The sequence below is a fragment of the Amblyomma americanum genome, chromosome 2, assembly GCF_052857255.1.
Source record: "Amblyomma americanum isolate KBUSLIRL-KWMA chromosome 2, ASM5285725v1, whole genome shotgun sequence".
Classification (NCBI taxonomy): Eukaryota; Metazoa; Arthropoda; class Arachnida; order Ixodida; family Ixodidae; genus Amblyomma; species Amblyomma americanum.
This window is the reverse complement of record NC_135498.1, coordinates 217496618-217513332: the sequence shown is the minus strand read 5'-3', so window position 1 is coordinate 217513332 and position 16715 is coordinate 217496618. Positions and strand designations below refer to the sequence as shown.

At 44.4% G+C, this 16715-nt stretch overlaps 1 protein-coding gene across 2 annotated transcripts in view; it reads right to left on the bottom strand.

Moving 5' to 3' along the window:
* The window catches only part of gry (trafficking protein particle complex subunit 11 gry), a 374318-nt gene that overhangs the window by 262912 nt on the left and 94691 nt on the right, over nt 1–16715 (bottom strand). For both annotated transcript variants that reach the window (XM_077655723.1, XM_077655724.1), the window contains exon 12: nt 5880–5958. In XM_077655723.1, the coding sequence (XP_077511849.1) occupies nt 5880–5958 (79 nt within the window). The remainder of the gene's footprint in view (nt 1–5879; nt 5959–16715) is intronic.

The window sequence follows — 16715 nt, the reverse complement described above, 5'->3', positions numbered from 1 at the left end:
AGTCACCAGTATGTACGAAGCTTGAATCCAGCTAGCGTCCGCCAGCACCATGAACGCGCGAGTAACCGTCCGCAACCAGCCGCCTGAACGCGTGCCGCCATATTGGATTTCTGGATTGGCCTGTCTCAGCTTGTATCAGGGAGTTTTGAGCAATCCATGCGTTTACCGCCACTCCCAGGCACTGCCACCGTCGCATTCAAAAATCGGCCCCAATGGCTCTATGGGAATGTCGCACCCTTGTGATGTGCTTTTGTAGGGAGCGCCATAAATCCTTGCTAATGCCGCTCTTATACAAAACTAAAGCAGCTGTGCTTGAAATTGCAGGAGCTATATCTACGCTGCAGAACCCTTTACTCTTTGAAACTTGCCATGCAAATGCTACACATCGCATATCATTCTACACACTCTTTCAGACCTGCTGGAAGATGAACTACAGAGGCTGATAGCCTTGCCTTTTAGCCATATGTAAGCGGTAGGGCGTGTTGACGTCTGTGCTCTAAGGATACATTCGACCATGCACAGTCGGACTAAAGGAGAGCGTGCGCAAATGTAATGTTTCAGATTGCTCACATGGCAAATGGGGGGGGGGTTGATTACGCGACCTTTGCATAAAGCGAAAGGGGTGAAATATAAGGGCCCGACAGTTACCACTAACGTGGGCCATACTGGAAGCGAGTGCGCGTTCTCCTTTTGGATGAACGGTATTCGCAGCGGTGGAGTTGTGGGGCAGTGGCGACCCCACCGAGGTGTGGCAGGAGACGTAAACATTGTTAAGACCAGCCAAGCTCGTAGCAGCAGCACGTGGATCGCAGTAGCCCCTGACTGCAAGCAGAGAGAGAGACTACTAACAAGCAGCAGAGAATGAGCAGGCACTTCTAGGTCTATCTCTCCAAAGCAGAGGCTCTGTCTGTTGTTGGCTGTACTTCAGGGAGTGGCTGCCAGGCCTGACATAGCACAAATGTTTGGGTCAATCCTCACGTCTTGGGCTCTTTTATACAGTCTTCTTCATGTCCAGTGGAACTCGAAAAAATTGTCCAAAAATCAATGAAATTCAAAAATATTGCTGCAAGAAAACTGACGTGAAAAATTGTTAACTTGGCCATTTCCCATGTTCTGTTTGCAAGTGACAATATTTATTTTATTTATTTAAAACATACTGCAGTCATTGAAGACCAAGCAGGAAGGGCAATACAGGTCACAAAAAATGCAATTCAGCGCCACCATTGGGAAGCAATCACAAAATATAAAACGAACAGGGTGCAGTGCAAACACATGATATAAAGTAGAAAACGGGAAAATGAATCGGCGGAAAATGAACCAATCTTACCTAATAAATAACATTGAATCATTGCAGAACCGCGCCGTTCGTTTTATTTACTTTGATTATTCACGTAACACCAGCATCACAGCCTTAAAGAAACGCGCAGGTCTCCAGGATTTATGTCTCCGCCGCAAAATTGCACGACTATCACTTTTTCATAAACTTTATCATCATCCATCACTTCATAACGACTTTTTTTCTTTGCCTCCTTCGACTTTTGACCGCCGCGATCATCCCTTTAAAGTTAGGCGTTTCACGTGCAGAACATTTAACTATGCGCATTCATTCTTACCACGCACAATATCTGACTGGAACACTCTGCCTTCACATATCGCAACCACCACTGATCCTGATAAATATTTTAATCTTATATCTTCAATAACTACTGCTTAACTCTTCGCATACATTGTTATTTTTTCATGGCTTCCTTTATAGGGTATGTTATTGCAGGGTATGTTATTAAATGATTCATTGCATTAGTGTTCTGTTTGTATAATTTTAATACTGCAGTAATCTTCGTTCTTTGCCGCGCTGCCACTCTTTTGATTCTTTTGCTTACTTATGTCATGCGAAGTGTCTTATTTTTGCTTTTGTTGTTTTATATTTGTGGTTTTGTTTTATTCTGTTGATTTGCCTGTGCCCCCCCCACCCCCATGTAATACCCTCTCGAGGGCCTTTAGGGGTATTCTGTATAAATAAATAAATAAAAACCATTAAAGCAAAAAAATATATATATAAAGGAAAAAATCAGCACAGGGTTTTTCGTACACTTGCTTCAAAAACTGTTACATTATCAGCGGAAAAAACATCTCTTGGAAGAGCATTTCACTGGGTGACAGTGCGTGGAAAAAAAGAACTTTTAAATCTGTTCGTACGTGCAAAGATTGGTTCCAGGTTGTGACGGTGGGAGTGCCGAGTTTGACGACTCACACGTGGATGAATGAACAATTGTGGATTTATGCCAAGTTGGTGATTGTTGAGCAGATACAGAAACCGCAGCCTGGAAATCATTGGTCGGCTTTGTAACGTCAAAATGTTGTTAGCACTCATCAGAGACGATGGTTAATCTAATCGGCCATATGAATTGAATATGAACAGACGGCTTTTCTCTGTACCATTTCTAGTTTGGTTACGTTTTTCTTCAAGTAAGGGTCCCATACTACACAAGCATACTCCCGCTGAGGTCTGATTAGGGTATTGAATGCAAGCAGCTTAACATGGGAAGGGGCTGATCTTAATTTAAAATGAAGAAAACCTAGTTTCTTAAAGGCTGATGCACAGGTTTTATTAATGTGGCTCGTCCAATTCAAATGATTAGTTATCGTCACACCTAGGTATTTATACTCGTCGACCTGAACTATTGGATATTCGTTGATTTTGTACAAAAACTGGGACGGGGTTTTCTTGTTAGTTACCTGAAGAAGGACGAATTTTTCTCGGTTTAATTCCATAGACCAAAGGCTACACCACTGGTGTACAGCATTAAGGTTATTGTTCAAAGCAATTCGGTCATCGGTACAACGAATAGTTTTGAACAGAACGCAGTCATCTGCAAATAGCCTGATACTAACAGATGCGATGTCAACTGAGGCAACGATGTCATTAATATATATTAAGAATAAAACAGGGCCAAGGACACTACCCTGAGGGACACCAGAGCCAACCGGTAAAATTTCAGAGGAGCAGCCATTGACGTGGACGAACTGTTTTCGGTTACTGAAGTAGGCTTGAATCCATTTCATTATCGGTAGAGGAAGACCAATGTTCTGAAGTTTTAGGATTAGTTTGCTATGTGAGACACGATCAAACGCTTTGCTGAAGTCTAGGAATATCATATCTATTTGCTCGGCCTTATCAAGAGAGGATGCCACTTCGTGAATGGCAGTTACCAGTTGAGTAACAGTTGAAAGACCTTTCCGAAATCCATGCTGAAGCACGACAAAATATTGTGTTTTTCGAGAAATGCAATTATGAAGTTAGACACGATATGTTCCATGAGTTTACATATGCTGGAGGTTAATGAAATTGGACGATAGTTTCCAACATCAAGACGGTCACCTTTTTTGAAAACCGGAATCACTCGAGCCATTCGCCAATCGTCAGGAAGAACATTGTTTCGAAATGATAACTGGAACAGATGAGTAAGAATATGGGCCAGGGGTTCCGCATAGCGACGTAGGAATACGTTAGGTACATAATTAGGGCCGACAGAGGTCTTCACTTTAAGGTTGAGGAGCATATTAAAAATACCTTCGTACGTAATGAAATCGGGTGATAGATCCGGGAGCGAATAATCAAACTGGACGTCATCATGTGCCATGGTGAAAACAGAGTGAAAGTACTGATTAAAGCAGTTGGAAATAACGGACGGGTCATGTGAAATGCAATTATTAACAGATAATTGACTCGGCTCTTTTTTAGTTTCGCTGAGGTAACGCCAGAACTTCTCAGGTCTATCCTTTAAAAACCTCGGGAGTGAGTGAGTGAAGTATTTTGCTTTTGCTTCGGATAAGTGAGAGGCTAGTGCAGTTTTAAGGGATTGATGGCTGCTATTGAAATGACCGCTATGTTTAGCACGTTTTAGATTGCGATGGATGTGAATAATTTCTCGTGTCATCCATGGGTTCTTTTTGTTTGTAAACGTCTGTTTGGTACATGAGTTTCGAGGCAAAACTGTACAGTTTCCATGAAAGACTTCCATAATGATTTCACATCACCACATAGATTATCAGAAAAATGCCACAGGGTGTCCAAAATGGCTTGGTCATTGGCTCGTGAAAAGTTTTTACAGTACAAACAGGTTGTTGCTTATGGCCTTGTCGATTTGCTATTCGAAAGGACAAGTTTACGACATGATGATCAGAAATGCCAGCGTCCACCGATACCGTATAGTCAGACACATTCCTGTTGACAAAGATTAAATCAAGAGTAGAACCGGCATTTCCAATTTCCCGAGTATAATCAGTTACAGTTTGCACAAGATTGCACGTGAGCATAATATCAGTCAGAGGGTTTTCAATAACATCAAAAACAGATTTTGGGTTACTCCAATTGATTTCGGGAAGATTAAAATCACCAGCAAGCATGAGGCGGTCTTTTTTAAGTAGGCATAAGTGATCGTAAAGCCTAAACAAATAATCAGTAGAGCATGACGGTGCTCTGTAAACAGCACACACTGTGAATAAATGGCCCCAACAATTTACTTGGATAATTAGGCTTTCATGATCTGGGATTTGATTAAGGACAATGCCGTTTAGGGGGTTTTTTAATACCACTGCTACGCCACCGCCCCGTGTGGGTCGGTCGTGACGAAATATTTGGTGGGAGCTGGGTATCAGGACGGAATCACTTACAGCATCATGCAACCAAGTCTCAGTGATGACTGTTATGTGAGGGTCATGCACTAAATGAAGGTACTCAAGCTTATCTGTCTTATTGAGGAGACTCTGGGCATTCACATTTAACACTCTCAGTTCTTGAGTATTTTCGCCTGCTTTCTGTCAGTCATTCGTGGAATTTGCTGCTGAAGGAATCGAGCGCTCATATTTTGTTTCATTTCGTGATGGAAGAGCCACACGCTCATTTCGTCCGTCATCCCAGACATACAACACGCCGTCAACTTTCAGCTTATCGTGAACAAGGCTCACGCGTTTCTTGGCATCACGTTCTATCTTTGAACTTTCCCACAACAGTTTACGTTTGCGCAGCGTGCATTTGCTATAGTCATTTTGGAAATAAGTATTCGACCCCTTGAGTTGAGCCAAAGTCATGTCACGAACAACAGATGGTACAACATGGCTGCAGGGCATGCAAAAAATTGCGAGGAAGCGAGAATCGAGTTTTCTTTTTCAGGGAAATGCGAAGATCAAGGCAGGGAATGCCGCCAACTGCACCTCCATCCACATGTCACCCCATCATCAACGGCATCGTCTAAGCCATTGCAGACGCTATCCTATATTCAACACAATCACCACCTCAATGGTAACAAAGCGAATGCCGTTGACTTGAGTGGCTACAATGAGGAATAAATAGCAAAACCTGTCCAAGCCATACATCCGGCCGATTCCATTTAAATCCAAGATGGCACCCTTCATGGCAGCAAAGAGCCGGTTGGTTGCGAAGGCGATGCCCTGTCACGTTTCTGTCAGGTAAGTCTTCACAGTATTCTACTTTAGGCTGAAAAATCAAACTTCTAGACTCCTCGGAAAACGAAATATTGTAGAAGCTTGGGCAAGTTGGTGTGACATTGTTTTTCAGCAGCGTAGGAGACAAAGGACGAGACAAGTGCACAGACACAGTGCACATCAGCGCCGTGTCTGTGCACTTGTCTCGTCCTTTGTCTCCTGCGCTGCTGAAAAATGAAATATTGGTTGTGAATATGCACACTTTCCTGCCTGTGATTTACGCGACGATTCTTCAACAAAGTGCAAAATGTCGTGCAAGTCCACATTACTGGAGTTGGAAAAATGGGTCTGCATATATGAGGCTAGGCCTCCATAAAACACTGCAGTAGGTGAGTAGTGCAATGTCGGAGCTGTGAAGGAGAGCGCCCACTCACTGAGGTGCCTCTTCATGCGGGGGCAGCGGTACTTCTTGAACTGGGCCACAGCACTGCTCAGCAAGGGAACCACCAGGCCCTGCACACACCGACTTCTATCTTGGCACGCTTTCTGAAAGCTACTAAAGGTCAAAAGATGAAATGCTGCTCCCACAGGCCATTTCCACATACTAGTTTAAAGAATCTCTAGGGCTAGGCTACACAGCGACAGCACAATATTCAACATCACCCTAGCCTCAAAGAGGAGCCCCATCTCTACTAAGAACAAACACACTGGGTGGAGCTGTCCTTCTTGGATTAAATATTTCGTTACCACGGGAAAAATCACTGTCTTTGATAGGTCTGAGACAATTTTTTTCATGAAAAATATGGACAGTTAAAAACTGAAACTTACATGAACATGATAGAAATGGAATGAGTTTTCAGAAGACATTTATTTCAACAAAAATAATTTGTATAAATATTGCAAAAAAAATCAGCACACACAAAAAAAGTTGGAATTCTTGAACATACAAAATGTTCCAATGTATTGTTAACTAGCCACAAAAAGTTTGAGTTTATAACACAAAAACTCTTCAAGCTAGAAATTTTTTTTCTGACACTACATGAAAAAAATCAAAATTTTAAAGTGTGTTTGATATAAATTTTTCATACCAAGTAAATTTTCACAGTAAAATGTAATTTTTCAAAATATAGGTGATAAATGTACTTTTCGACATTATTAGTTTCAGCTAAAAAAGTTTTAAAAGAAGGAGCAAAAAAAATTCCAGAGCACAAAAAGTACATTTGCCATACCATTTGTGATAATTTACACACAGGAAAATTACAAAAAGCCATGCAGTGGTTATAGCAAGGGTAGAAAACGTAGCGGAAAAAAAACGGACTCAGAAAGACAGCACACACAGCGCTACTGGGTGTTGTCTTTCTGAGTCCCTGTCTATTTTGCACAACAGTTTCAACCCTTGAAATGAACCAACAAGCCCAAGTGTCTACCCTCCTTATAGTGATTAGGTAGAAACTATAAAATGGCTCGACATAGCCAAATTTCTATTATAAAATCTCTCTAAAAACTAACGCTTAAGACGAAAATTTTAGTCAGCCAAAGAACAGCAAATGGGAGACTACCGTCGTTTCGAAGCCGCTCATGGCGATTGCAGAGGGCGCAAAAAACCGAGTGGCAAACGTGAGCTAGGTTGGCTTCTCCGCAAAGCACTACGGTACGCGATGGTAGCAGGTCTGGGGTGGCTTTCTCACATTACAGCCGTGTTAGACACCAAGACAAAATTTATCGCCGCTGTCGCTACCACCGCTCCTTGACTAGAACAGGGGATGGCTGTTGGAAAGAACCAACCATGTCACTGCTTCCGCTACCAGTTGTTTTTGCTATCATATCTTTTGTGGTGCTGTTGGCGAAAATGAGATAAACCGTGGCACTTACGCTTCACCACTATGCACTACGCTTCACCACTATGCACTTTCGTAGTGAGGGAAAGCCTGCCGCCTACCACCCTAGCGGGCACAGCTTTGAGTTCGCCAGTTCAATTTATCCGTTTTATGGCAAACTGCGTTTGATATATAATGCAAGAAATGCATGCATTTCTTGAAAATGTTTAGGAGCACTTCGAAATGTTTAGTAATTCATAATACCCATGTTTGTTAAAAGGAGATTTGACTGTAAATTGCTTGAAAATGCTCCACAATGCCTCAGTTTTACAAGACGCCATTTAGACAGTTCAGACAGTTTAGGACCAGTGCGAAGACATCCACACCTTTCACAAAACTTTGGGATATTACAAAGCGTCTCAATCTGAGGTCAGTACCTTGATTTCTAGCGGGCTTGGAGTCTATTCTTTTTTTTTTGGGCAGGTGGAAGTAAATCTTGGGCTTATGATGTCGCAACACCACAGAAACCAGACATATAATTCATTACATCAGTGCAATCCGAAAACCAGCTCCATGAGCGAAAAAACAGAAAAGAAGTGGAAAACGAGCCTATGGGCAAACAGGTGCCCATGTTTATATACCGTCAGAGTCACTGCTGCTTGAAGCACCGAAAATCTGCTACAGATGCAAAAGAATCGCATCAAGTGGGATTTTTCTGCACCTGGGATCTGCAAGTGGGATCTCTGCAGCTGATGCCGTACCGTGAGCGCACTATGCCGGAACCTGAACTTCAAAGGTGTTTCGAAAATCGCTGCCTTACGAGAAAAATGCAAACTACGCAAGAAACTAAATTAGAGTGTCTAAACAACAAACTAGACAGCGCAAAAAATCCTCAATGGCCTCGGCAGCACTGAAATCATGCTTCGAATCTATCGATTACTGGTGACTGAAGCACGTGGCGTGGTAACGAAAGCCCTACAAAAAGAAAACACAAAAGCACCCCTTGCCAGCCATGGTGTCCATGGGATATGTACTGCCACCTCGTGTGCCCTTGGTGCAAAGTGCAGTGGCCACTGGCTGACCTGGTCGTTTTAGTGCAACTCACTCTGCAGCAGAGCACTCTCACTTGATCCGCCAAGAGGTGGCAGGTTTAGCAGCAGGAACTCCAAGGGTGCGGTGCCGTCACTTCAGCAATGGCCAAGCACTGTTAGACTGTTTACATTCTGATGGCATCATCGCAACCAAGAGTGACGCTGCTTGCCTCGAGTGATTCGAAAAGTGGTTGATGATGGGGAGATGTACGTTTCCTCAGAGGAAATTATTAAAATACTGTTTCTCGAATCACCTCGCAAACAGTCGAAAAATTGCCAGCTACATGACGCTGACCCATACGCTGGGTGTTCAGTCGTGGTTCTCACCGACCATTGGGCATAACAAAATGCTGCACATCTCACAAGCTAAGTGCAAGATACAACTCAAATGTCATCATGGCTGGTCATTGTCAAGCTAGTCAAGCAAGAATGTGAAGACAGATGCCATGCCCAACTTCCAGGACCATACACGCATGACAGCTTCCGTTGGGTTCCTCGCCGAAGCATGTTCGTGTTTCGCTGGTTGATCAAGATTGGGTACCCTGCGGCAGATTTGGTTGCTCTGGCACAGATTCATCACCCTGCTCTTGATCAATCAGTGGAATTCACCATTAGGCAATGATAGTGTTTGCAAGTCTGCATCAGTTAGGGGTGTGCAAATATTTGATGTTCAATTTGATCCGAATGTTTGGTATTCGAAAAAGCGGGGTATTCATCTCTGAGCGAATAACATACAGTAAATGTTTGTTAATTTGAATTCCATGGGGCCACAAAACCAGTTCGAATTAACCAAAATTCAGACTAATGAAAGTAAGCAAAAAAGGACAAGTTTGGAGCCCTGGGGAAACAAAAAACATTTATTTACCAAAAAAATTTGTTATCACCTTTTTACTCTTTTCTTTGAGCTGTGCGAATGCGATGCAGGGAGTCCTGTTCCCCCTCTTTGCAGCTGAAGGAAAGGCACGTGACATTCAGCACTTCCATAACTTTTGATGTAGACAGATGTACAGCCGCCTGTTTCTCTTTGTCGTCCTTGTCTTCTGGGACAGACTGCTCACCAATAACTTCAGCAATAATGTCCTCATCATTCAGGGCACCGTACACTGCTGCACCGCTATCCACTTCAACGTAATCACATAACTGATGTCCCAGCATGTATAGGCAGGGGTTCCTGACTTCTGTTGTTGCACCTCTCCTGCATGCTTCCAGCAGCAAAGCCACAGTGGTGGAAGCACAAGGGTAGAAACTTGGGCGAGTCGGTAATGGTGATCCATAGTATGTGAGGGTAGCGCAAAACGAGGCAAGGGACAAAGAAAGACGCACACAACACAGGCGCTAGCGCCTGTTGCTAGCGCCCTTGTCTCGTTTTGCACTACCCTCACATACTACTGGTGGAAGCAATTCACAACTGTGGGCAGCGTGACCTGCTCCCATGCACGCACCAACATCTGCACTGCTGTGAGCAACGTGATGTTGTACATTTCCTGATTTCTTGTGCAAAAAATCATGCGCTTGAGCATGTGGAACGAATAAAAAAATTTCATATTTCTGATGATGCCCTGATCCATCGGCTGTAGAGCCGCAGTCATGTTGGTGGGCAGAAGGCCAACCTAGTGGCTATCAGCTCGGCGTCGACCTTGTGTGCCGAGCAATTATCTATCATGAGCAGAACATGTTGTTTGCTTGGCTCCGTCCTCCGATCGCACTTCAGCAGCCGCTTCTTCGCATCAGCTAACCGGTCATTGGGTTTTTTGAAACGTCACCTACGGCACGCCCCTCAAAGTATTAAACTTCTCGCCTACCAATCACTCATTCGACCAAAACTAGAATACGCATCTGCTATCTGGAGCCCGCAACAAGCATATCTCATCAGTTCACTAGAATCTGTCCAAAATCGCGCCACGAGGTTCATTCATTCTGCCTATTCATACGACATCAGTGTATCGTCACTTAAACGACAATCAGGTTTATCAACTCTTGCCCATCGTCGTCGCATTGCTTCTCTTAGTCTGTTTCATAAGTTTTTTTACAGTTCCCTCGGACAACCACCCTACATCACACCGCCCGCTCGCATATCTCATCGCACCGGCCATCCACTGCAAGTGTCATGCCAACGCTCCCGCACCGTCACTTTTTCCGCATCCTTTTTTCTTCGCACTGCTAAAGACTGGAATGGCCTTCCCCACGACGTTGATGCCATCACCTGCCAATCAAGTTTTGTGAACAATTTAAATATGCATTTCATAAATATCATGTAAGCAACCATATTCAACCCATATTTGTACTCCCACCCCTTATGTAACACCCCCAAAGTGGGGTCTTTAAGGTAATAAAGTGAAGTGAAGTGAAACTCTTCCATCCTCCATGCCTTGCAGTTGACGGTGTATTCTGTAGGCACCGTTTTAATGTTCTTTAATCACCAGGGCTCATGTGCCTTCCCAGCCACAAAAAGTGGGGCCTTCCCCATCCCGGTCATATTCATGGCAACCAAAATGGTAATCCACTCTTTGCTGGGCTCACTGCCAGCACAGCTGTCCCCTTTGAATGTGATCGTTCTGTCCAGCTGAAGCTGGTAAAACAAAGCTGGCTCATTACCATTAAATATATCCTGTGCCGAAAAACTATCTAGGTACTACAGCAGGGCACCGCTTCACCACATCGCGCATGTTTCCGCGTCCACTTCCTTCGCTTCATTGAACAACACCTGGAAAACAAGACAGTCTGTCCCTGAAGCAGTGGAACCATCCTTGAGAGGTGAAAAATTCTTGCACATTCAAGCACAAGGTGAAATCGGCCACCTTCGCCATGATAACTGGGCCGCTCAGTGGCGTATTACCGCTTCTCATTTCTTTCAGTAACGTGATGACAGCGGTCTTAACTTCAGGATACTTTCTAATCCCAGCCTTTCCTGCTGCTGGCGAAATCTTCTGCTTCGTAAGCATCTTCGATGGTCTTTCTATTGCAGAAAGATGCCAACGACGTACTTGGCGGAATCCCTGCTTTTTTGCTATTTCCACTTTCCTGGCCTTCCCTTCGTCCACTTTCAAGTAAAATCGCCACTTTCTCTTTCACCACCTCGGTGCAGTACTCTCCACGTGAACACATATCGTGGACACAAGATCACGGCAAGCGGCATGCAAGTCGCAACACCATAATGTGGCCTACCACACAAAATATAGTCTCTCAAAGAAGTCACTGCACAGAAGAACCGGTTGGTACTTGTTCCAGATTTCCCAGTCTACCAACATGACATCGATGGCCCCCTGATGGTTGTGCCACCTATCGTTCAGCCTTGAAAGCTTCCAACGGCAGTTTTCAATGACCCTTCATGGTGTGGAGTTCGAATTATGGGTGGCGGCGCCAATTTTTCACTGCATTAATGAGCTGTTATACACACAGACTTCTATGCACTGCAAACCGAACCACAGTTACTAACTTGAATTAACCGAAATTTTGGGTTAATGAGTTAAAAATTAATTAGTTTCACTGTAAGTGGCGCTTGCTTCGTCGTGTTCCGGTTTGCGTCCTGGTTCAGTGCACCTCCTCCATCTCACTGCGGTGCATGCAGAAACGTAGAGGCTAATGAAAACGTTTCGGCTTCCATGCGGAAGCCTTGATCACTGGGCGGAAAGCCCAAAGCATCAAGCTTAAGTGCGTCGCAGTAATCGCCCCAAGCATCTTGCGTATGTAGGCGGGAGATTGCCTGCATTGTGGTTAAGGGTTTTTTCTGTTGTTTGGATTATCAGCGATTCTAGATGTCGACGTGACAGCCAATTCTTTTCTCTTGCGATGATTGATGCTTCTTCCTAGGCTATATTGTGCGTCGTGGCTTCCACGTGTTCCGCGAGTACATTAGATGCAATCTTCTTGTTCCTTACGTCGTTCTTGTGGTCCCTCAATTGCCTTTCGAAATTCCCGCTCTCGCCAATACAGCAGTAGTCGTAGTCTGCGCAGAGAATCTTATAGATGACACCAGGAAACTTCTCTTTCTTTGTCTTTGACAGCCACCAGCTCGTGCCTCAGCTTGCATGCGGGAAACGTGAGCGACGTGCACACCGTAAGTGCGCAGAACGCGAGCCAAAGACTCGCTCAAGCCCGGCACATAAGGGATAGCGGCTCAGGCTTGGCAAGGAGGACCAACTGGTTCAGATGGGCGTGATGACCTTTGAAGAACGGAATCCACAAAGTGCTTGGGGTAGCCGTATTCACTCAGTTCTCGGCGCACTTGGCATAGGTCAGTCACCCGATCTTCTGGCCTCGGGCAGATGTTTTTGGCACGTCGGACGAGGGAAGCCACGACGGAGCGTTTGTGGCAAACCTGGTGAACTGAATTAAAATGAAGGTACCGGCCTGTGCGGGTTTTCTTTCTAAAAATTTTGAAAGAGAGGCGGCTGCCACGGCGTTCAACCAATATGTCCAGGAAAGGAAGACAGCCGGCAGTCCCCTCCTCTACCGTGAATTGAATGGAATCTTCCGTGCTATTGATGTGGTCTGTGAAAGCACCTAACATATCTTTTTTGATAAGACAGAAGCATCATCGAAGTAACATACAAAAACCTTTGGGTGCGGTTCGAAGGTAGCCAGTACACAGGCTTCTATTGCTTCCATGGTAAGGTTTGCAGTTGTCAGCGATATAGATGCGCCCATAGCGGTGCCATGAACTCGTCTATAGACTGCACCCCAGAAAACAAAATAAGTGTTTTCAAGGCAGAACTGCAACAGCTTCAGAAGATCTGATCTTTCGATAGGGGTTCCTCACACAATCCGTTGTAATTCTGCAGCGCTGAGCGGCACACCTCCACAGCCAGATCCACGGGTACGCTGGTGAACAGCGACTTCACATCAAAGGACACCATGATCTTGTCGTCTGCCGCCTAACGTCACATACTTTTTCAATAAAATCGAAAGAGTTACGTATGAAAGTCGAGCCCTTTCCAACGAGTGGCGCAAAAACATTGTGCAAGTAGACTGACTATTGGTCGCATCGGGACGTTTGGCTTATGGATCTTCGGGAGACCATACAAGGTGGGAGCTGATCCATTGTGGCAGAGGAGCTTGAAATAAAGCGACTTGTGGTCCGGTGGAATAAATCGGAAGAGTCGGTCAAAAGAATGTGCAAGTTTCTTTTTACCTTGAGCGTACGGTCCCACTTCAGCGGCAAGTACGCACTGTAGTCCTGCAGAAGGTAAGTCATTTTCTCAACGCAGTCATTGCCTTTGTCAGCGTCTTCGTTTTAACAACAACCTTTGGTCGGCGTTCCTTTCTTCCCGTCCTACGTGCCATAAGCGCTCCGTCGTTTCTACCCTCGTCCGTCGTGCGGAAAGAATATGCTCGAAACTCGAAGAAAAAGCCTCTGACATACGCCAAGTGCGACGCGAGCTCAACAATTGTGGCTACCCACAGCACTTCGTGAACGCTGTAATACAGCAGACAACGAGACCAGCTCAGCCCGTTCGCCTACCTTGCCGTGCCTGAGCTGCAATACCCTATGTGCCAGGCGTGAGCGAGTCATTGGCCCGCGTTTTTCAAAGCTGTTTTCAAAAGAGTGTCCGCTGGTTTTTCATATAATAGTCATGTTGGCACGTCTTTGCGGAAGGTGGTTACTTACTTTCAAGATAAGGGGCTCTCTCTTCTCCAGGCTGACAAAAATGGAGGGTTTGTTGTTTTACCGGAAGGTGTTTTCCGCGAAAAAGCCCTTCAGGCTGTGCAAAAAAACTTTACCCTGAAGAAAAGCCGTCCCAATACTGCAAAAAAAGAGAGTGGCCAACCTTTGCAAAGACGTGGGAAATAATAAACTGTCCAGGCAGATTATGAATTGTAAAGGCAATGCTTTGAAAGTGTTTTTTAGTGCCAAGACACACAAACCAGATGTACCGTTCCGAACTATTGTTAGTGAAAATGGTACATGGCAGGTGCTTGTTAGTCGGTTCCTGCAGAGATCTTTGCGAGGGCTCACCATTAATGACCCTTTTCTTATAAAGAATTCTAGAGAAGTTGTTGATTTTCTAAAAACCAACCGCAGCATTGGCTTCGCATTCTCTGTGGATGTTGAAGATTTGTTTTATTCGATACCCCACCAGGAATTGTTCGCTTCACTGAAACAGTGCATTGACAAGAGTGGCGTCATCCCCTTCCAAAATTCAGCTGGTATGTCTGTTGACAATTTTCTAACACTTTTAGAATTTTACCTTCAAGGAACTTTTATTGCTTTTAACAACCAGCACTACTTACAAACCAAAGGAATATGCATTGGGTCCTGCGTAGCACCCATTTTAAGTGATACTTTTTTAGCTAGTATTGACCAGTTGTTAGCAACTGTTTTTAAACCGGACGAGGTCACAAAGGTGTACCGATATGTTGACGATTTTTTGATCTTATTGGACAAGCAGAGCCCTTTACACTGCTGCGCTATTGTTGATAAGATTTTAGACGTTTTTAAACACCATGGAAAGGGACTGACCTTCACTTGCGAAGTGCCAAACGATAATTTTCTACAGTTTTTGGATATTCGTTTAAAGTTCGGGGGGGATCACGTGTGTTGGCGGTACTCTCCACGTGTGCAGAAACGTCTTTTGCCATATGATTCTGCACACTCTAAAATAATTAAAAGAAGCATTGTGAACTTATGCCTAGAATCTGCACTAGATAAATCGTGCGAACATGAAATGCAGACCAGCTTTGACGGCCAATTGGCAAGAATATTGGACTCGGGCTACCCTCAGTCGATCGTGACGGCTGTTGCGGAAACCCCCCTGAAAAAGGTGAAGGCGGCGACGTCCTCGAAGACAAGGGAAGTTGAGCGCACTGTGCGTCCGGAAGTAGCCCCCTACCTGCACACAGTCCCGCGTAACTTAAAGAAAGTAGCGAACAGGTTTGGGGATGCCGCTGGTTTTTTCAGCTCCGAAAAAGCTCGGCCAACTATGCCCTCGCATCTCCGGTAAGGAGGCAACAAAAACTGGCTGCGGGAAAAAGCATACTAAGCCCCATGTAGAGTGCCAGGCAGGAGTGGTCTATGAAATTCCGCTGTCATGCGGAAAAGCCTATGTCGGCCAGTCTGGCAGATGTGTCAACGATCGATTGAGGGAGCATGAAAGAAATTTAGAGAGAGATGAAGATGTTAATTTAGTTAAACATTGCAGGTCTTGTCAGGATTGTTCGCCGCATTTTGAAGGTGCAAGGATTCTAGGCAAAAGCAAAGATCAAACTGCACGTGAACTACTGGAAGCTTACCATATAAAGGAAAAGGGCGTTTTTTGCGTAAGCGATACTTCTGTTCATCTGTATAAAGCGGAATGTGACCTTTTCTCTGCAAGGCGATAAGATGGGTTTCACGGTGTGATAAAGTATTGGATTTGGTTTTTTTGTTTGGTTTCTTGGTTTTTTTTTTTGGTTTTTGTGATCGCGGTACGTGTACTTGCTGCGCGCGCATCCGCGGCGGAACCTTTATATTTCCCATTCCTGGCGAAATAAAATCAGTTGTGAGTGCAGCTTTTGTCCGTGTCGTATGTGTTTCCCCCCCTTTTTTGTGCTCGTAATTTTTTACGCTGCAGTTATGTGGAAGCAAAGTAACCAACTTGCCCAAAAGCTCGTTTTACTAAACCAGAAGTTATGTGCAAAAATTATGCAACAATTTTTATATGACATTATATTTTATTCGTGTCCACATATGTGGACACAGCGCCTCAAAGCTACTACATGAATGTAAACACTGCAATCGCTTGCCTTTTCTAACTGCAAAATGGCATTTTTCTGGGCCAGTTGGTATGAATCCATGATTTGGGCCAGCATGAACTTTGGGACACAAACGAAGAGAGACACAGCAGTGTGTTCCGTGTTCCATGTGTCTCTCTTCGTTTGTGTCCCAAAGTTCATGCTGGCCCAAATCATGTTTTCTAACTGATTGTTAGACATTACTAAATGTTTAAATATGAGAATACACACTTCAGATAATTATTTTTTGGTTCATTGACTTATGAGACAGACAAGAACAGTCATTCTGTGATGACAGATTTGCAGCTTTCACATCTGCACTACTGTGCAATAAACATGTTCAGAAGTTGGGACCAATGGTTGCTTCCATCATAAGCAGTGCTTAAAGTCTGGCTCCACCAAGGGGTCTCGAGTGATCTGAACACAAGTGGAGAGGGAGAGAGAAAAAGCAGCTTGCAGCATGTTTTACACACAGTTTTTACAAAGAGAAATAATTTTTAAAGGTCGTTATTTGCTCAATTTATGTCAGAAACCTGAAACAAACTATCCCCACGTTCCACGTGTGTGCCGATTGTTGTTTTGTAGATTTGGAGCTGAGCGGCCAGCTCAGAACTGACTTGCAGTGTGAGGGCATAGGTTCCCCTTTTTCATC